General features: G+C 57.2%; 1 protein-coding gene across 2 annotated transcripts in view; it reads right to left on the reverse strand.

Moving 5' to 3' along the window:
• Positions 1 to 20,811, reverse strand: part of UNC5A (unc-5 netrin receptor A) — a 65,707-nt gene extending 44,896 nt beyond the window's left edge. Inside the window, exon 1 of one of the 2 annotated variants that reach the window (XM_025292968.2) lies at positions 20,493 to 20,811. In XM_025292968.2, coding sequence (XP_025148753.1) covers positions 20,493 to 20,562 — 70 coding nt within the window. In that variant the 5' untranslated portion in view covers positions 20,563 to 20,811. The remainder of the gene's footprint in view (positions 1 to 20,492) is intronic. The other variant, XM_025292969.2, reaches the window with a different exon arrangement.
• Positions 20,812 to 21,606: the final 795 nt, after the last annotated feature.

The raw sequence follows: 21,606 nt of genomic DNA on the forward strand, positions 1-21,606 counted from the left end.
AAATGAGTGGGTGAGTGAACGAATCAATGAGCAAATTCACCCAGGGCAGATTCGCACTCAGCCTGCACCTGAACCTATCTGGAGACGAAGCCAGGCCCCTGAGGTTGCCCAGAGTAAGCCCCACTCAAGTCCACGGGAAAGACCTGAAAACTCTCTCAAGTTGGGCTCCCTCCTACTCAGCTGTCCCTGCTGCTCCCTGGGCCTTAACCAACTATGTGCCCTCCAGGCGGGAGTGGTCACCGCTTGTGCCATCCCGTGCTTGGCGCCAGGCAGAGAAGAGAAGATCTACAGAAGCATGAGTCTCCACAGAGAGACTTTGCTGCTCCTTGCTGCTCCTCTCACCCCTCCTCTGTCCAGGCAGTGACAAGCCCTGCCCATCCACCTTCACTGTGGCTGGAACTCTCTGCCGAGTCTGGGGTGCAGGGCTGGTCAGCCCTCATCTGGACTGTCTTGGTACTGGGCTTTGCTCCCTCACCCACTGATCTGCCACCGGGCCACCATGATCCTTCTAAAGCCTGATCACGTGGTTTCCTGGATTTAAAGTCTCCAGCAGCTTCCCCACTATCTCTGGGATGGCTGGAGGAGACTCCTCAGTGTGGCATGGGGGGCCTTGCATAATGTGGACTCAACTCCTCTTCACAACCTCAACTTCTGCCACTATCACCATGGCAACAGTAAGGACAGCAGCTAACAGGTCCGAGCTCTCATCACACACTCTGCCCTGAGCCGCACACATGGCATTTGACCCTTTCACGATAGCATCATATAGGATAGGTGATTGCTGTCCCCATTGTACAGATGGGAAAGTGAGGTGTAACGAAAGCAGCCAAGTGACTTGCTCCAGGTTGAATGGCAATGTTACAACAAGAATTATTATTAGAGCTAAAACGTCTGGAGCCTGAACTCTATTCCTGGCGCTGTTCCAAGCATTCCACAACTGCTACTCCACATAGTTTTCAGACCAGCCCTCTGAAATCAGACTGCCAGCCAAACACTTGACTTGTCCATGCCTCGGTTTCCATGGCTGTAAAATGGGGAGCATCATGACAGTACCCCCTCAGAGGTCTGTTGTGAAGCTTTGATGAGACAATATGTGAAGATGTTTAGCACAAAACAGGCTGGTTTCTGAGCAGCGCTATGCCACAGCATGCTTTGGGAAGATGCAGGCACAGCAGTGGGGCTGGGCCGGGTGAGGGCAGGATGGGGGAGGACCTCTGCCAGGAGGTGGCAGTCAGCCTCTGGGGGTCTTGGGGGGTGGAGGAGGAAAAGGTACAAGATTGCAGGGTTGTGGGGAGGGCTAGTTCTGGGCAGCACAGGAGTCCAAGATGGTACCCAGGGCACTGATCTCACGTGGCTGGAAGATATTTTAGGGAGACAGGCCCATGTGCCCACCCTGGCCCATCACTGGCATGGCTTCCAGGAAGTGGAAAGAGAGGCCGACCCAAGGTTCGCCCTTCAGGGGATGCAGCCCCCAGGACACTCTTGAGCACTCCTGGGCTTTGATGCAAGGACCCCTGCTGTGTCTCAGTAGAAGGTGATGGACAACACCCTGGCATTGGAGACCCAGCCCCAGGGATGGGGAGAAGGGGCCTCAGGGGGACTCCATACCAGCTGACTGGAGTTGCCAGCTGCAGTCCCATAAATCGCACCCTGGCCCAGGCTGGCAGTCCATTAACATGAAAGATTTTATCGCATTTTACAACCTCCCTGTCTTGTACGGCGACAGCAGGTAATTAAAACAATAATTGTTTTCTGATGTTGCTTCTGCTGAACGATAAAAGCTTCTAGTTATTTTCCTTTCACCGGGGTGGGTGGGGGAGGGGTCTGCTGATCTAGGGGTATGGGGGTGGGGTGCAGGGCCACAGAAGTTTGGGAGGTGCACAGGAGGGACGAAGGGTCCCCTGTGTGACCCCCGGAGTGAAGCCTGCAGGAGTCTGATTTCCACTTGGCCAGGCTCTGAGCATGTCCTGTCACACACACATGCCAGTGTTCATGCCCAGACCTCAGCTGCCCTGGGAGTTGCTCTGGAGAATGCCACCCTGCTTGGAAGCCTCTGAGAGGGAAGGAGAACATCCCTGGTCAAGAAGACAGGCAGAAGCTGGGTCCCTGGAGGAGCTGGTCTGTCCACAGCCCTAGGGAACCCTCAGTGGCTCCCATTCCCTCGGAGAGGGAGGCACAGACAGGCTCTCAAGAGTGGGGATGATGAGGAAGTTGGGGGTCAGAGGCTTGTGGGTACCAGCCCTAGTGCTGATGAACTTGTACCTCCCAGGTAGGTGCCTGGAAGCCCGGCACAGCAGAGGTGACTTGCCTGAGAGGGCTGGTGTCTTTCAAGTCCCATAGAGAGCTTGACTCAAGGATAACAGGAGGCACAGTACAGTGAGGGGTCTTTTGTGCCCCCTGAACTCTCTATCCTCCCCCTTCCCATCCTTCCATCCATCCACCCACCCATTTACCCAGCCCTTCATTTGTCCACCCATCTGTCCTCTCTCCTGCCTGCCTGTCTGTCCATCTGACACATACTGACCTTCTACTTAGTGCCAGCATCACTCCAGGCTCACGGGACACAGTGAGCAGCGGGCAGGCCACAGCCCCTGGAGAATCTTATGTCCTAACATAAGGGTGGAAGTAGAAAAGAAGTACACAAGCCAATAAAGAGGGTCCTCCAATGCGGATAAGTGCTGCGAAAAGCTAAGCTGGTGGCAGGCTGCTACTTGAGGTTAGGGGCCTGGTTTCCACCTCCTGGTCCTGAGACTTGCCCCTTCCTTGCCACCTCCAGCCTCACACCCAGGAAACCCAAGGTGGGTGCGGGTGGGTGTGGGACATGACTGGTGTGATCTCTGCTTGTATCTATGAATGACGTCACACCTGGGGGCTCCCCCACCCTTCCCCCACAACAGCCCCCTAGGCCTGCAGTCAACACCCTAATGCTTTAAAACAAATACTTCTTAATCACTAAAAATTGAAATGATTTCATGTGAAAATGTTAATGTATTCGGAATCACAGCCACGCACTGCGTCTGACAAATTAGCACCCAGCCCGCCGCATTGTTTGTAGCTACATTTATCCCCGTGATGAGACACACGCACAAAACGGAGCATGGGGCGGCAAGGGCAGCTCCCCACTGGGGGCGTGTGTGGAGGAAGATGGGAGGGGTGGGGGGAGATGGAGCACGGGAGGGCAGGGAGAGGCCTGGCCCTTCCCCGGCAGCCCGCCTGACCCGCTGCAGGGCCAAGTGCCCCCCCAGCTGTCCCAATCCCCCGCCTTGCTCTTTGAGGCCAGTCCTGGGCCATATAACCCACACCAGGCAGGGTTGGCTGGCCTGGAGGCAGCCTGATGAACATAAACATGAATTCAGGCTACTGGCAAAGCTGGGCACCAGGAGAGGAGAAAAACAATTTTTGCAAGAATTTAATGATTTCAAAAATAAGCATAAGTATGTGGAAAACTGGAACCCTCATGCACTGCTGGTAGAAACACAAAATGGTGCAGTTGCTGAGAAAACAGTCTGGTGATTCCTCAAGAAATTAGACCTGGAATTACCATATGACCCAGCAAATTCCACTCCTGGGTATATACCCAAGAGAACTAAAAGCGGGTGTTTAAACAAATACTTGCACACAAATGTTCAGAGCAGCATTATTCACAAGAGCCCCAACACTGGAAACAACCCAAATGTCCATCAGCCAATGATAATGGATAAACGAAATGCCATCTCTCCATACAATGGAACATTAATTAGTCATAAAAAGAAATGAAGCACTGATACATGCTACAACCTGCATGAACTTCAAAATCATGCTAAGCCAGAGAAGCCAGATAGTAAAGGACACACGTCGTATGATTCCATTCTCATGAAATACCCAGAATAGACTAATCTGTAGTGACAGAAAGCAAGCTGGGGTTCGCTAGGGGCTGGGGAGAGGGGGGAACGGGGAGTGACAGCTAATGGGGTCTCCCCTGGGGCTGATACAAATGTTTTGGAATTAGATAGAAGTGACGGCTGCATAACATTGTGAACGTACTAAATTGTGCACTTTAAAATGGCTAATTTTATGTTATATGAATTTTACCTCGATTCTGTATATAATAAAGTACTCAAGAAGGGTGTGATTCTCGACCGCATTGGACTTCCCTAGCTCATTTTAGAGAGTCATATCTGATACTGGGAGGCAGTGGGGACTGCAGGCCTTGAGACAGCAAGGCGCTGTGAAGGGACCTGTCCTACTTTCTCCCCACATCCTCCGTCCTCCCCACCCTCACCCGGCTCCTGCTCTCTATTGTAAGGCCTTGGGTCCAGCACCAATGCAGCCCAGGCCCAGGTCATCCTCCCTATTTCTCAAATGAGGCAGAGGGTGGGCCCCTCTGAACTAAGAGCAGCCTGGGACTCAGGTCTCCTGACTCCCAGTCCAGGGTGATGTGAAATCAGCCCAGGCCTGGGCTCTCTTGATCTGCCTTCAGAGGGACTTTAATCACTCAGCTCCTCTGACTGCACCTTTCGGGAAGCTGAGAGGGCACACGGCATAAATGAGCACAGAGACAAGTCCCACTTCCTCTCCATCCAGCTCCACACTTCCCTGTGCCCGGACCACAGTACACCTCCACAAATCATGCTCTTCCCAGCTTTGGGGCGCTGCCCACATGGCTGGCTCTTTCTTGTCATTAGGGTCTCAGCTCACAGATCACCTCCTTGGAGAGGCCTGACCATTCAGGCTAATATGCCAGCCAACCACCTGCATCTAGCTCACCCAGGGTCATGGGACACATGGCCCTCTCTGCCTGCCTTCCGAATCCTGGAAAGCATTCCTCATTATCTGAGTCTGTCTACTTTTTATGAGTGTGGTGATGGAACTCACCTTGCTCAGTCGGTATCTGTAGGTCTGCAGTAGGTCCGCATCACTGCTTCCTTAAGGACTGATGTGTTCGCATCTTCACTCAGCCCTGTCCCCAGTCCATCCTCTCGGCTTTCCTCAAAAGCTCCCTGGGGCCCTCGGCCTTCTGCCCAACCCCCGGCACAGATCTGTGCTCAGAGGGGCTGGCGCTGGGACCTGGCCTGCGGTGGCTGCATGTGACTCAGGCAGTCACTTCCCCTCTGAGGCTGCCTGCAGAAAGCTGTGTGCAAGAACCTTGCAAGCATTGAGCAATCTCAACCATCCAGCCAGCCCCTGCTCCCTGTGCCCAGGCTCCTGCTCTGAAGCCCTTAAGGATCCCTTTCTGGCTTCTAATGTCCTTCTCTTGAAGCTCTTCAGATTCCAAGTGGCCATTACTCCCTGCCCACCAGACTTGTCCCTTTCTCTAAGGCTGGTTCATGCTTCTGGGCACAGGAACTCAGGCACCAATTTCTGGTGCCACTTGCTCACGAGCATGCGCACGCACGCCTTCCAGGCCTCGTCTGCAGGGGCTTTCCCTGCAGCCCTCCTCGCAGCTGCCACCCTGTCCTCAAAACTCCTCCTTGGACTCCTGGGCTCTCTGTGTGGCCTCCTTCTGGCTTCCTCAGAATCACTCTCCCAATCCTCCATTTCCATCTCAGCTGCAGCCGTTCCCCAATCACCCCTTACAACAGAACTCGAGCTCACAGTGACCAGCTCCTTCTGAACGGGCCTTGCGTCTCCACTTCCTGCCATCCATGCCCCTGAAAGCGCCCGTCCCAGGTTTCCCATAAGCTTTTAGACTCTTCCACCTGACTAGCTGCTGCCACCTCTATTGAACAGGTGAAATCTAAGGCCCCCAAAACAGGCCCTAGAGTCGGAAGGGAGAGGAGGAAGGCTTCCGCACATCTTGGTGTTGTGCTGGGGTGAGAATGCAGCCTCAGGGTGCCTGGGGGTGGGGCTGCATAAGACAGGGGTGTACACCGGTCAGGGAGGTAGCCAGGTCCCAGCCCCTGCCCACCCAGGAAAATGGGCTCTCAATGCCCAGATCCAACTTTTCAAGGGAATCCCCAAATCTGGACTTGTATATGAACTTACTATTGTCTAGAATGTTCTGTCTGCCATGTGAGGCTGCCATGCCCTGCACACTGCCACCCAGCCACCTCTGGGTGGGTACTTTGTCCCCATTGTCATATCTTCCTCCCGAGACCTGGTGCTAGGGTCCCTTTCAGGTACAGGGCATTGAAATCCAGCCAAGCTGGCATAAGCCTAAAGCAGGAAGCTCTTGGCTCAAGTGCTGGGAAGGCTGAGGTGGGGAGCTCACAGGACTGAGGGAAAAGCTGCGGGCTCCTGAGTCTCTGCGGGCACCAGACAGCTCCCTCTCCTGCCTGTCTCTCTGTGTTGGCCTTAGTCCCCTCTGCAGCCAGGCTCTCTCCCTACAAGAGGGAAATGGCTGCCATTGGTCCAACATCTCTGTCTGCAACTTCACAGCTGCCGATCCCAGAGGGAAAAAGGAGGGCTCCTCCACTGCCAGGTGGGAAAAACCACGGGAAGGATCCTGATTGGCTTAGGCCAGGTCCCAGGGCCTCTATGGACCAATCACCGTGCCTAAGATCTCCACTAGGATTTGCCAGACTGGTCAGGTGTTTTCTAGGAGGAGGGTGGGGCCCCCTGATTGACAGTCCCACCAGGACCTCTCCAAGGTGTTGGAGGTCACCTAGAGAAGAGTGCTATGCCAGTGACGTGTGTTGAGTAGTCAAAACAATGAGCACCAAAGAAACGACAAAATTCCACGAGGTGAGGTCATCCCTCCAGAGAGCCCAGTTCCCAAAGGTAAGGCGCTTCTCAAGGCCAACCAGTAAGAGTGGGGCTGAGGGTGGAGGCCAAGTCAGTTCCAAAGTCCACCCTTTCCCCTTTACTATGGGACCTCACCAGGGCCACCTGCAACCACTCCACAGTCTCCCTGACAGTCCCTACAGAGTCTGTTTCAGTAGCCCCACCAATGGGGAGCCCCTGCCTGCCAAGGCCACAGCTGTGGCTGCTCGTTAGGAAGGTCTTTCTCAGCCTCTCATGTCTGACCTGCGGGTCTTGACCCTACCCTCTAAGGCTATACAGAACAAAGCAAATCCACTTTCCCCTCCTGCCTTCAGTGCCTTGAATTACACAGGACCGCCCCATCATTGCCCTGACCTTTTGAAGACCTCTCTCCCAGGACATGATTTTGTCTCTCCCTCGGTTACCCATTGGATCTGCCAGCCCTGACCACCCCGGTTACACTTTCTTTGCTTCACCTGACTAGAACCAGTTCCTGTTACTTGTGGCCAAAGTCCCTGAGTGATGTCCACGCTCTAGGCAAGGCCTGGCAGGGTGAAGCTCACAGCTCTGTAAAGCCTCTTGCAGCTTCTCCCCTGTTGAGGCTCCCCGTCCCGGTTCTGCTTCTGACATCACTTTCCCAGGCTTGAAAGCTCTGAATCATGTTTGCCTCATTCCCATCCCTCACCCTCTACATGCAACATCCAGAGGCTCCTCCCTTCAAATGTCTCCCACATCCATCTCTCTGACTCCATCCCCACTGCCTGATCCCTGAGAAGGGAGGCCTCATCATTTCTTGCCTGGATGACCGCTGCAGCCTCCTGGCTGGTCTCCTTGCCTCCAGCCTCTCTCTGCTCTCATCCATCCTCCATGTGCTGCCAGATTAATCTTCCTTAAACACTGCTCACTGCCTGTCACTCCCCAGCTCAACGATGTAGCTGGCCCTGTCGCTCACTGGTCCCCCACAGGCACCGTCTGCTTCAGCCAGGCTGCGCCTCCTGGCTCCCCCGTACACACGCTGTCACCAGGGAACGCCTGTGTGCTCTTTCCCCTCCCTTCCCTGTCTGGCCAGCGCTACCACACGCTAAGGTCTCAGGCAGAGTCCCTCTCCTCCTCTGGCCTTGGGACACCCACAGTTGGGAACAGAGGAAGTGGTGTGGCCAGGGCCAGCCCTGAAGCCACAATCTAGTCTGCAGGTCAGCAGATGGGCTGTCCTTGCCCAGCCTGGCTGGGCTCTTGAGTGTTGCTGTAACCCCACCACCTCTCTGCTCTGCATGTCCTGGGAACCCATCCTGGCTTCCAGGCTGTCCAGGAGTCATACCTGGTCAAGTCCTCTGGATGAGACATCTCTCACTACATCAACCTTCCTTCTCAGGCCCCCTCATGAATGCCCATCACCCCTCAATGAGCACCTTTCCAAGATTCTAGATCTGCAGGGTCCTGCCCTGATGCTCCCTGCCACTGTTGTCAGCCAAGAACCTGCTCCCCCCACCACTTAAGTGGGTGTCACAGAGGGGGCCAAGAGTGAGTATCCCCGTCACTTCCACAGAGCATCGGCAGCAGCTCCCATTTATAGAGCATTTAGCCTGGTCTGGCATTGGGCTAAGTGTTCCAAACAGAATAACTCATTTAATCCTCACAACCTTACGAAGTAGAAGCCTTTCATTATCCCGAGTTTCTAGATGAGAAAATCGAGGCACAGAGAGCTGAAATCACCTATCTAAGGTCACCCAGTTTAGGATTCTGTTTCAGAGCCCTGACTCTTAACCGTCTAGTGCCTGACGCCCCATCCCACAGTCCACTGAAGAGCTGGGGAGGTCAATGGATCCAGCAGGGAGGGGCCCAAAGAGCCATTGTCACTCTCTTTTTGTGACCACTTCAGAGGGCTGGGGTGACCAGGGGAAAGCAGTGTGCTGAAGCCAGCTCATCCTGGCTTAGGAGAGCCTGTTGTTAAAATTTCTGGAATTTTGCAAGCTGGTCAACATCACATTGGTAGCTTGAAATAGGCCATCGTGGGAGTATTTACACCATAGAAATTGGCAGCTCTGTCCTGCACTTTCCCGGAGAGCCAACTGTTAAACATTCACCAGCACATCACTGCTGGGGAGGGGAGGCTGACCACCCTCCAAAGGGCATCCTAGCCTATGGGTGCCAGGCTTCAGGCAACTAACCCCAAAGACAAGCCCCCTCAGTGGAGCCAGGAGTCTTAAAAGCACGGGGTCTTGAGAGGACTGGGTGGGTCTCAAAGATGGGCCTCTGGCTGTGTGATCCCAAAAGATCTGAAGGAAAGCACTCTCAGAAAGTGGTATATTCTAACCAAACATGCCCAACATGGAAAGCTGGCCACCAACTAAGGACAGTGCCACTGATGAGAGGCATGGAATGGAGAACCAAGCTGGGAAGCCTAAGCTCAGGTCCCGCAGAGGTTTGTGGGAAGTGCCAACACAATTTAGGGCAGGAGGGGCTTGGAGGAGGAGGCCCAAGAAAGGGTGGGCCTTCTGGCTGGTTGGGAGGTGCTGGAAGGCCCGCCTCTCCACCCCACCTGAGGACACTGAAGTGGAGAGGCAGGATAAACACTAGTTAGAAAGCACTGAAGGCAAGAGGTGAGATCAGGACAGGCTTAGTGGCTGCTGTGAAGGAGCTCAGGTCTCTAGGTCCTAATAAACCACACCCCAGGTCCAGGCACAGGCCTGGGGCAGTCATGGGGCAGATGAGTTGACTGTGGCCGAAGAAACAAGAAAGCTGTATTTGGTGGATCCGTCAGTTATGTTCTTTGACTGCAAGCAACAGAAATCGCTTCTTACAAATTTAAGCAAAAAGGGGGAAGTTTTAGTGAGAAACTAGGTTGCTGAGAGAAGGGGAAAGAGGCTTAAAAAAGAAGGCTCTGAAGCAGGAAAGGAACCAGGATAGGGAAATTACCAACCTGCCTTACCTGGGCCCTGCTTTCAAGATGAAGGGGCCTGTTGAATACTGACCATGCGTGTACCAAGGGAGAGGTCAGAGGGTCCTGATGGGGCTAGGAATGGAAGCTGGACAGATACAAACCCAACAACAATTGTCCACTGCAACAGCCCCATCCTGGTGAACCCGATGCAGACCCCAGGCATGGTTCTGGTAGTGCATCTGAGCCAGCTTCACATGACCAAGGGACACTGGGAAACAAGCTGGGACCCCCAAAGACCTGTCACACCAGACCAGCTTCCCTTATCATAGAGTTACTACTCTGATAGGTTAGGCTCAGACTGGAGACAGTGTGCCTGGACTTCAGCCAGGTACCTGATAAAATATCTCAAGATCAGCAAATGTAGATGCACAAACCAGGTAATAACACATTAAGTGAAAGGTTAGTCGCTCAGTCGTGTCCGACTCTTTGCGACCCCATGGACTGTAGCCTATCAGGCTCCTCCGTCCATGGGATTTTCCAGGCAAGAGTGTTGGAGCGGATTGCCATTTCCTTCTCCAGGGGATCTTCCCGATCCAGGAATCAAACCTGGGTCTCGTGCGTGGCAGGCAGATGCTTTACCGTCTGAGCCACACATTAAAGGGAACGCAAAATCTTTGGAATGGCCAGCATTGTTTTCCAACACAGCCGATTAAATGACTAATGTTGCTCCACAGTTGGGTCTTTACCTTTGAGCCTCAGGCTGTGCCCTTTGAGCTAGTCAGGATTTCTATTAAATACTTGGATAAAATGCACTGATAGCATATCTGAGGATTGTGTGCCTATCCCTTCTCCCTGGACAAGAAGCTGCGAGTGGTGTTAAACAGCCTTGGTAAGAGGACAGCGACATAGGTGGCTTGGGCCCAAGCTAACCTGCACGACCATAACCACTGGATGTGGGGACTGGCTCATTCTGAGAGCATTTGAGTTGGAACAATGAGAGACCAGGACGTTTGTTGGATGGCTAAGGGAAGAAAGATTCTCTATTTTTTCCTGGATTAGGCCTGCAAGGATGTAGCTCTGGTAATTCCTGGCAGCTACCTTGGGACTGTGAGTGGAAAGCTTTTTGGAGAGCGGCAGCAACACTTCCCTCCCCTGCCAGAGCAGAGATGAGGGGTGAATCCTGGTCACACATTTTCCCTGGATCCAACCATGCCTGAAGCCAGAGCTACCCCTGGCCTTTCAGTTACACGTGGCAAAAAAATCCTTCCCTGCTCCCTTTTTTTCTTAAGCCATTTGGGTTGGATTTTCCAATATTTGCAACAGACACACTTAGTATCCTATGACAGTCTGTGCCAGGGCATTGTGTCACAGAGCGATGCCCTCCTGGGACTGATACGCAGAGAAGCTAACAAAGACATTGGGGATAGAGAAGGGGACTTGGAACCTGCTACATGAGGAACAGCTGAGTGGAAAGGAGGTGCCTGACCTGAGAAAGGGCAGATGGGGCCTTGTATTAAGTAACTGAAAAGGGAGAATCCACCCACTGTGGCCCCAGAAGAAAAAGTCAAGAACTATCTGGGGGAGCTTCCCACAAAAGATTCCATCTTATGTAAGAAAGTTGTTTTGAACAGTCCCAGCCCCCTGTGTGTGTGTGGCCCGAGCTAAGTTGGAAAGCTGATCCCCAGGGATTTTTATAATTAAAATCCTGTGGCCTGGACATCCCAGCCCAGGTTTAGAAAGAGCCTGTACCCTGGTGGCAGGGTGGTATGAAGAGGCAGGATGTAGGGGGAAAAATGGGCTCTGGGAGACAGGGGATTAGGGCTTCCCAGGTGGAGCAAGTGGTAAAGAACCTGCCTGCCAATGCAGGAGACCTAAGAGACGCAGGTTCGATCCTTGGGCTGGGAAGATCCCCTGGAGGAGGGCGTGGCTATCCACTTCAGTATTCTTGGCCTGGAGAATACCATAGACAGAGGAGCCTGGCTGGCTACAGTTTATAGGATCACAAAAAGTCAGACAGGACTGAAGAGACTTAGCACACACGCAGACTTCAGATTAGCCCAAGATCATGCAAAGAAGCAAGGTCCTGTGACTCTCCAGTGGGCTTTTAAGTCCATGGGACACCAGACAAGGCCCTGACAGTAAATGGACATATGGGACTCTGTTCTGTTCCCTGCTGGTGTGGGTGGGGGAGGTGAGGCCAAGCAGTAACAAAGTCCCAGCTCTGCCATTTCTCTAAGGCTCAATGTTCTCATCTAACAAATGGGACTAACCTCACCTACCTCCTGGGTTGTCCTGCGGTTCTGATCACAAGATGCCCGTAGAGTCCAGCACTGGACACGGTTCCCACCATCACCAAGGTAATTATGACCATAGATGTGACAGTTTCAGGTACGGAAGCCTCCTCCTATTCCCGCCCCAGGCTTTAAATCCTCTTAGCAGAAGGAGGAGACATCCCAACCCCATCCTGAAACCCCAGGCCTGTCTAGTAAGGCAACGCGGGACCTCGGGAAGCCGTGCCCTCCCACATCTGGAAAATGAGACGAACCCCAGCGGCGCACGCCTACGGGAGGTGCTCCAGCAATCTCCTCCTCTCCGCCGCGAGGACAGCCGAGGGGGCTCTGGAAGCGCTACCCGCACCAGACCGCCAGAGGGGCCCACCGCCCGGCCACGTCTCCGGGGATCCGGGGGCAGGCGGCGGGGGTGAGAGCTACAGCCGGGCGAGCGCGGGAACCGAGGAGCCGCAGAGGCCGCCTTGCTGCCGTGCCCGGAGGCTGGACGCCTGCTCCCCGGGCGGCAGCCGAGCGCTCAGCCAGGAACTTGTTAACAGGCCCCGAACAAAGAGCCGCTAATCCGGCGGGCGGCCGCGGGCGGGCTGGCGGGCGGAGGGATCCCGCCCCTTCCCCACGCGGCCGCCGAGTTTACCGCGCACTCATTACCCCGCGCCGGGCGGGGGCGGGGACCGGGGCCCAGGCGGTGGAGCTGGACGCACGGTGCCCCTTCTCCCAGAATGGCCCCGGGGCGCGCCCCTCCCCAGGGGCGCCGCGGCTAATTGCTAATCCCTGGGTTCGGGTTCCCATTGGCTCGGGCACCTGCCGCCCCCGGCCGCTCACGTGCCCCGCAGCTCGCCCGCCCAGCGGGAGGCTTGCCGCTAGTCCCGGACCCCCGCCCGCCGAGCTCTCCCGGACAACGTGGTGGGGGTTGTTTGGGAAGAGGGGAAGGCTCCGGTCTCGCTGGGACGATACGGAATCATTCCTACCTGAAAGTGCCCGTCATGCCCCTTTTTTATTTTGGTGGGGGAGGGAGAGAGAAGGGCTGGAAAGATGCGGATATGAGAAAAACCAACAGCCCCTCAACTCCATCTGGTCTGTGCTCCAGTAAGGAGGGGGTAGGGTCTAAATCAGGGTGTATCTCCCTGCAGGCTCTGGGCTAGATCTGCTGGGGTGGGGCACGGAGAGTCACACCTGCCACCCTGGCTGGAGATGTCTACGGTAGGGGTGGGTTACAGGGGCCAGAGCTCCCTCTCCAAGGATCAGTCTAGACTGACTGCCCCTCCCCAGACCTCAGCCAGGCATTCGCCTGGAGCTCAAGGTGACCCCGAGCCTTCCAGAGGGACACAGCTCTGACATCCTGGCGTGGGGAGGGGCCTGAATCGGGGGGACTCACCCATCAGGACACTGGCCCTTGGTGCTCTCACTGTGGACAGGCAGGGAGTTAAGTCCCCTCCCCCATCTAAGTGGGACCTCAAATATGCCCTTTGTGGCCTACTCTGGGGAGCAACTGCCACTTAGGCCTCTCCTGATGGCCATGAATCTCCCTGTCTCCTCCATCTCAAACAGGGCTGGGATGGCCCAGCCAATGACCACTCTCCCTCTGGAGAGAGGGAGAGGCAGGGGACTTCTGATCACCGCCCTACCCCTGTCATCCCTCATAGGGGGCAAAGAAAAGACACCAGGCCAGCCCCCCATCCCCAGGCCTTTGCCTCTTTCTGGACCCCTAGCTGCACCCTCTCCCACAAAGTGGGAGGGCTCGCCCACTCTCTGTAGGAGAGGAGAGGAAGAAACAGTGCCCTTTGCCATATCCGTCACCTCGATTGCTCACATTTTTTGAGCACCTCCTGTATGCCAGGATGGACATGCATCAATCTGCCTAATCTACACAAGGACCCTGTGAATTAGGTCCTTTTATAATACTTTGGCTGATTCCCAGGTGGCGCTAGTGGTGAAGAACCCGCCTGCCAATGCAAGAGACATAAGAGACGCGGGTTCGATCCCTGGGTGGGGAAGATCCCCTGGAGGAGGAAATGGCAGCCCACTCAGCCTGGAGAATCTCATGGACAGAGGAGCCTGGCGGGCTACAGTCCTCGAGGTCACACAGAGTTGGACCACGACTGAAGCAGCTTAGCACGCATGCACACATGATATTTTAGAGACATGAAATGAAGGATTACAGGGAGGAGCTACATCCACAGCCAGGACTAGGGTGAGGCAGAGGGTGTCGAGAGCACAGATGTAAGGAAGTCTTTGCTCTCAGGATCAGACCCTGCACTTGCACGACATAAATCTTGCACCCTAGGCCCCTCCCTTGCCTCACCCTCATTGGAGCCCTGGTCCAAACCCAGACCCCAGAGCCTGCCAACTCAACCACCCTACCACCTCCTACGCATGCCTGGGGTTCTGGCTCCCAGGGGGCCAAAGGCTGTCTGCGACATCTTCTATCAGTCCCCAGGAAGTGGGTAGGCCTCAGGCGCTGGCACGCTGACCTTCTGGGGATCCTGCGAAGGCCTGTTTTTGCCACTTGGGGGTGTTCAACCAGCTAAACAGGACCTGGCTTCCTTGCCAGGGTGCTGGAACTCCCAGCTCCCACCTCTGTGTCACAGTCACCTTTGGCCCTGCTGCAACAGCCACCTGGTTCCAAGGCAACACAGGCAGCTGCTGCCGGCGTGGTTGGTGGCTTTGGCAGGTGCTGGGCAGATGTGAACAGTTCCTGGGGGAACCTGCTGCTGAGTGTACAGTCTATCTCAGGCTCACGAGGCAGCCTCTCTGGGCATAGCCCCCAGTAGTTATCCAGCCCAGCCCATTAGCATACAGAGGAAGACAGCCCAGAGAGATTAAGTGGTTTGTTCAGGGTCACACAGCAATCCAATGGCAGAGTCTGAACCAGAATTGAATTGCATCTCGGGTGCCCACCCCTGCTTTGCTGCCATGTTCTGTGTGTCAGAGCTGGTCACCACAGATCCAGGACAAACTGGGCCCAAATCATCATCTTCACAGAATCTCCAAAGTTCTTTGCACCCTGGGGGCACTGGTGTTTGAATCAAGTGTCTGAAGCAGGTGCCCTGCGAGGGGTGGTATGAGTACAGATGAGGTGGGGTGGGTAGGAGGCTTCTTCCAACTAGAAGCAATGACTTCTCCTAGGGGCAGCAAGAAGTAAAACAGTTTATAGAGATGGTCTTCTCTCTTATATATGAGGTTGGAGCCTGACACAGCTTAAGACCCCACCCTGTCCTAATTCACTTCCCTTCAAATGCCAGGGAAAATGGAGGAAGGAGGCACACAGGTACCTGCTCCATGTTGGGGTCCACCTGGGCACTCAGTGTCGCCCATCAACTCGTTACTCTAACCCCAGGGAGCCTAGGTGACCCTATTCTCCAAAGGTGGGAACAGGCTGGGGAAAAATTTTTTTCTCATCCAAGGTCAGGTGGCTTAGACTGAAACCTGGCCTGTCCTGTCTGCCTCCAAAGCCCTGCCTTTTCCACTCTACCTTACAGGCTCCCCAGAGGCAGGAAAGGAAGTAAAAGTAAAGTCGTTCAGCTGTGTGTGACTCTTTGCAAACCTATGGACTGTAGCATGTCAGGCTCCTCCATCCATGGGATTTTCCAGGCAAGAATACTGAGTGGGTTGCCATTTCCTTCTCCAGGGGATCTTTCTGACCCAGGGATGGAACTCGGGTCTCCCACATTGCAGGCAGACTCTTTACCATCTGAGCCACCACGGAATCACAGGAGGACCCTTCAATGCCACTCTCTTGGGAGCAGACAAGGGGAATGGAGAGCTGGGTCAGCACAATTGACTGCAGGAAGCTGGGTGCCCATCTGGGTGGTGAGGAGGGTTGGGGCCCAGGGGTTGGGCTCTGCTGGGTCTGGGAACTGGGAGCCCTGCTTGGTGCTCAATGAACCTCCAGTCTTGGTGTCAATGCCAGCCCTGAGCATCGGAGTGGGGCCTGAGGAAGAGGCCACTCAGACAGATGGTCAGGGTCAGGATGGGTACTATCAGAGGGTGGTGCCCCTCAGCCCCACCTTCCAGGGGCTAGAGTCTGCAGGTCTGGGGTCCAGCATTACATTATTCGCAAGAGAAGACACCCACCTGGGAACATCTATGCCTGGGAGGGCTGGGGCAGGCAAGGTTCCTGTTCCACAGACATTGGTGCACCTGTGTGAGGGACCCACAACACAGAGGCTCCAGAGAGCTGGTTTGCCATCTGTGTGGGGGCGTCAGCTAGCTGGTCCTGGCCCTGGACAGGAGCCATTGCCGGCCTCCCTGGAGCAGGGCAGTCTGTGTTTAGGCACAAGGATTGATGTGGGGGTGGGGGGGCGATGAGGAGAACTGCGAGGGGACAGAGCAAACTTCTCCCCACTCCCCAGCCACAGCGCCCACCCCACCGTCCCCTTGTCTAGCCAGAGAACTCAAACTCAAGCAGAGGAAATAAAAAGAGAAATAAGCATTTGACTGGCTGTGACTTGGAGCATGTTGGGGGCTGAGAACAGGGTCATAGCGCCACTGACAACGGCAATACTTGTGGGAAGCCCTGGCACGAGTCAGGAGGTGCCCCCCTGCCCCAGATGCTGCCCCAGGCCACTCCAGGGCTGAAGAGTCAGAACCTCTGTCCTGGAGCCCACTTGGAGCTTACCAGTGGGCCGTGGCCCCCTCATGGGTCTGAGGAGGGGGGGCTGGATTGAACCTGGAGCCTGAGATGAGCACAGCACAGTGGGGACTGGCAGCAGCAGCGAGGGCTTGGCCTGGCCCTGACCAGAATTTGAGGATGTTGGGGTATAGGATGGGGATCGTGGCTGGCTGGCTGGGGGAGGGGGCACCACGTTTTGCAAGGCATGGGAAGTACAGTGGGTGGAAGCCAGAGCTTGTCTGGGAGTGTGGATGGCCAGAGTCAGGGGAGGACACCTAACCTGCCAACACGTCCGCCCAGGGATGTGTCTGCTGCAGGTGTTTCCCTCAGGGCTCCTGGGCTCGGGGTTCAGACTTTCCCTGCTGCCACTGGGGTGCCACAGAAGACGTTCTCGTGCGTTCGAGCCTGGGCACCGGCCGCATCAGTCTAGGTGGAGGATGCAGAGGAGGGAGAGAGTGAGGGGTGGCCACGGCACCAGCCCAGGTGAGAAAGGTGAGGGGGAAGGGCTGGGGTGGGGAGGGACAAAGGAGGAGAGGGACATGAGCAAAGTCACAAGTAGGGCTGAGCTGGAGGACCTGGTGACAGATTAGACATGAAGCGTGAAGGAGAAGGTTAGAGCCAAGAGAGACTTGAAGTTTTCCCGCCCCAGGCTGGGGGAAAGGGGGAGGGGGCCTGGGAGGACGGACTGCAGGAGAGGGCTGGTCTGGAAAGAGCAGGTCTGGCATGTGCACGAAACAATATGTGTGTGTGTGTGTGTGTGTGCGCGCGCGCGCGCGCATGCGCGTGCACGTGCATTTGTGTGCATGCGTGTGCATGTGCACGTGTGTGTGTGTGTGTGTGTGTGCCTGTACACTTGTTCTCAGGAGGCAGCCAAGCCCAGCACTAGGGCCCTTGCCTGGAGAAATCCCTCATACCTGGCTCAGGGCAGCTTCTGCCTCTGAGACTTCATGGCTTCAGTCTGCAGGTCTGGGGCCCAGAGCAGGGCAAGGCAAGAGAAAGGATTGTAAGACAGGGGAGTCCTGGCCCTGTGCATGCATGCTAAGTCACTTCAGTCATGTCCAACTCTTTGTGATCCCATGGACTGTAGCCCACCAGGCTCCTCTGTCCATGGGGATTCTCCAGGCAAGAATACTGGAGTGGTTGCCATGCCCTTCTCCAGGGGATCTTCCCCACCCAGGAATCAAACCTGTATCTCTTATATCTCCTGCACTGGCAGGTGAGTTCTTTACCACTAGCGCTACCTGGGAAGTCCCCTGGCCCCTGGCTGAGGCCAAAGTTGGCTGCTCCTAGGAACCAGGTCCGTCAGTGCCTCTAGGTTGGGGGTCTGGTACCTGTATCAGTGCCAGTTCCCAGGCTCCTAAAGGAAGTTCCTTCCAGCACAGGGCAGGAAAAGCAGGACAGCCAGAGGACCAGCCCTCTCCTATGGGTGCCTGGTGGGCTGCCAAAGAGCAGACCCCCCTCCCAAGGCATGGTGAGTGACAGCAGGGTATCTCTTAGCCCTGAAGAATGAAGACCCCCTCCCAGCAACCAATGACCCCAGCTGATGGGGGGTGGAAAGTGGGTCCGGATCAACCCTGTAGGTGGGAGAGGGGCTGAGGAGGTGACCACGGCTCAGGGATGCCCCCAGCCCCTCCTTTCAGGAGGTCCAGTTCCCTGTGGGCCCCTCCCCTCAGGAGTTCAAAGATCTGAGACCAGAAGGCCGGCAGGTGTGTGCAGCCCACAGGGGCGGGGAGGCAGGTGCCAGCTGTGTGAGTGGGTATGAATGGGAAAAGCCTGTGAGACAGGTGGTTTCTGCATGTGGGGGCACAGAGAGGACCTGCCTGGGTGAGTGCCAAGGGACAGGCTTTAGACAGAGGGTGGGCACCTGGCCTGGGGAGCAGGAGGCTCCGATCCTGCTGGCCCCCGGCGCCCCCTGCAGCCTGGCTGGCTCTCCCTCCCTCAGACCCATTTTTCACTGGCTGCTGTTGCCAAGGAGCTGAATGGGCGATGCGGGAGGAGCCAGGGTCAGCGCAGGGCCAGCCTGCTGGGCACATGTGCCCAGAACTTGCAGGGGCCAGCAGTAAAGGGGCCCCAAATGACAAGAAGGACCCCATGCCCTTCAGCAGCCCCTCACACAGGCCTGAGGGTTGATGCGGGAGGCAGGCTCTGCTCCAGGGCAGCCCTGCGGCACTGGTGCCCACCCGCCAGCGCCCTGGGCAACCTTGCATGAGGTCCCAACAGGTGCCCCACGGCCCTGGGATGCGGTACCTGGACTCTATGTCCTCCTGAGGGATCCACGCAGCACCCCCGGGGCTGCGGCACCCGGACTCACCAGTACCCATCACCCTCTCGTCTACATATGCTCACCTGTGCCACTGTTCACAACCGTCACACACGTGCAGCGGGCCTGCCACCACACACGCTCATCTGGCCACACACATACCCAGGCTGCACACATTGCCAGCCCCCATCATCGCCAGGGCACACATGACAGCCCAGAGCCCTCACACGTGCTCACGGGGGCGACATGCAGATATGACCACGCAACCTTCCTGCATGCATCTGACTCAGTAAACAAGCCCTGGGCCCCTACTGGGTATCTAGCAACACCTCCCCCATGCGCGTGAACACCCCCCAGCTCACAACGGTCAGTGGCTCAACCTGTGCCCCCTGAGCGATGCACACATACTCCTAACACGCACGTGTGTGCAACAGGAACACACACCCAGTGGCCGTGCAATCTCCCAGATGCGGAGGGGAGGTCAAGAGGGGTTTGTTAAAGTGAGGATTCGGTGGGGGGATGCTGGGGGGATGGAAAAGGAGAGTGGATGGGTGAGGGAGGGAAGACTGTGGGGGGCAGGGTGGGGAGGGCAGCTAGCCAGTGGATGCAGGATGCACTACGCAGAGACCCTTGAAGGAAACGGACATCGGCCTCAATCATCAGGCTGCTTTCGGAGCTTTCACTCATTCCTCTCCAGTCAGTCTGGCTTCCTTTCTCAGGAACCCCAGTGCTCCCTTCTGACACCCCTGGGATTAACAATGGCCTGGCCAGGCTCAGAGGCAGCCCCCAGGGTCTCAGGGCTGCAAGAATCAAGAATTGCTAGGGCAAGCTTCATGCCCCCCTGATCACACAAATGACCTCCTCCCATCCACATAGGTGCTCAGCTCGGCTAAGTGCAGGGGGGCGGGCAGCCATCAGGAGGCCCCAACAACTCAGCCTAGGTGGAAGAAGCTCGGGGAGAGCAGACAAAGGATGCAGGGGAACTCCTCCCACCCCCAGGAGTGGGCTGAGGGCTGAGTTATGGGGCAGGTGAGGGTGGCCAAAGGGACACGAGGGGAGGGAGAAGGCTTGTGCAGAGAAACAGAGTGGGGGGAGCGGTAGAGCTTCCACGCACACAACTCTGGCCCCTATGCACCAGGAAGGCCAGGAGCCACAGTGCTGGGGCCCGGGGCCCTGGTGCTTCCACTGTGCGGGACTGCAAGGGCTCGGGGGCTGGTGTATGCGCCTCCACGCCTGAGTGTGCGCGTGTGCAAGAGTGTGTGGCGGGGACAGAGGAGGACACTGTGTTCCGGACGTGGGCAGCGGCCAGGTGCCAAGCTGGGAATTGTGAGTAGCTGTTTGGGGCAGATGCTGCCGGGAAACGGTATCTTAAACCCCGTCCTCAATTTCCTGGGCACTTGGGATGTGGTCAAAACCCTCTCACCGGCTAACCGGCCAAGCCAGACTCCCCGGGGCTTTGACTCAAACCCCTAACCCTGCGCTGGGGCCGGGCAACCAGCAAACTTCCCCCGCCTACAGGCGTGGGGCGTCTACACTCGCCAGCCCCACGCGCTGACAGCTGCTCCTGGACTTGGCAGAACCCAGGCTTCCGGGGAAGCGCGCGGGGAAGCTGCGCAGCAGCGACGGGCGGCCCCCGCGTCCCGCCTCGCAAAGTTTGGCCTCGGGGGGCTCCCAAACCGGTCCGGCAGCGCGGGCTAAGGACCCCTAGAGCAGTGAGCATTCGCGCGCACGGTCCCCCGCAAACCTCCCCAGAGCGCGCGCGTGACTCACCCGAACCGCGGAGCCAGGCGGCGAGGACTATGCCCAGGAGAGCTGGCCACAGGCCGGACAGGACGGCCATGGCCGCGGGCAGGAGGGCGGGCCGGGCGCGGGGCCCCGCGGACAGGAGGGCGCCTTTCAGCGCCTCAGCCCAGAGCCCCGGCCCCGGGCACCCCCGGGGCCCATGCCAGCGGACTGCGCTGCCTCCGGGCGGCCGGCTGCGGGGCGCACGCGGCGCGTGCCTCCCTTGGGCACCGGGAGCGCAGCAATGCAGCCGGGGCGGAGCGCAGCGCCAGCCGCGCCGCGCACAGAGCCAGCCGCCGCGCGGAGCCCGCAGCCGGGGAGCGGGCCGGCGGGCGCCGCAAAACCCGGACTGGAGCGACGGAGCTGGGCGGCGTCAGGGCGGGGCGGGGGAAGGAAGGAGGGGCCCAGAAGCCCCGCGCCGCGCGAACGGGCCACCCCCAGCTCTGGGGATCCCTCTCGGCGTTGCCCGAGGCTCCCCCCAGGGAGGGGCTGGGGTGGTGGGCGGGAGGCCTCCCACCTCCCTGTGCGATCTCCAGGGACCGGCCAAAAGTCTGAAACCCGGAGTGGATCGATTCTCCGGATCCGGGTTCTCCCGGGCCCGCCAGCCAGCGCACAGGTGGCCCGGGAGGGGCCCAGGGCTGCAGCGATCCCGGCGCGGCGCCAGGCTGCAGACAGCGGCCAGGGACAGCGGTGTCCGGCGGCGGTTCCGCGCAGCCCTCTACCCCCACCCCACCCTACTCCGCACCTCCCGGTCGCGCTCCGAGGCTTTCAGCGTGTTGCTGTACGCCACCCGGCCCGCGGCTCGGACAGGGGACTGCGGGAAGCTCCCGGGCCCTGGCCCGCGCGCAGAGGCACGCGGGTAGGACAGACTAGGGGCCACCCGCAGTCCCAGCCACAGAACCAGGTGGGCCTCAGAGTGATCCTAGGTTTCTCTAACCCCACGGCACCGTTTACCTAAAGAAAACAACGCTAGGACGCAGCGCAATCAACAAGACGTGCAGTGTTTGCGCCCGCAGCGCGCACCTCGCAGGAGACGTGGGCGTGAAGGAACCACTGGGTTTTGGGAGCTAGAGAGATCTGGGGTAGAGTCTAGGGGCCTCCG

Source organism: Bubalus bubalis, chromosome 9 (genome assembly GCF_019923935.1).
Source record: "Bubalus bubalis isolate 160015118507 breed Murrah chromosome 9, NDDB_SH_1, whole genome shotgun sequence".
Taxonomy (NCBI): Eukaryota; Metazoa; Chordata; class Mammalia; order Artiodactyla; family Bovidae; genus Bubalus; species Bubalus bubalis.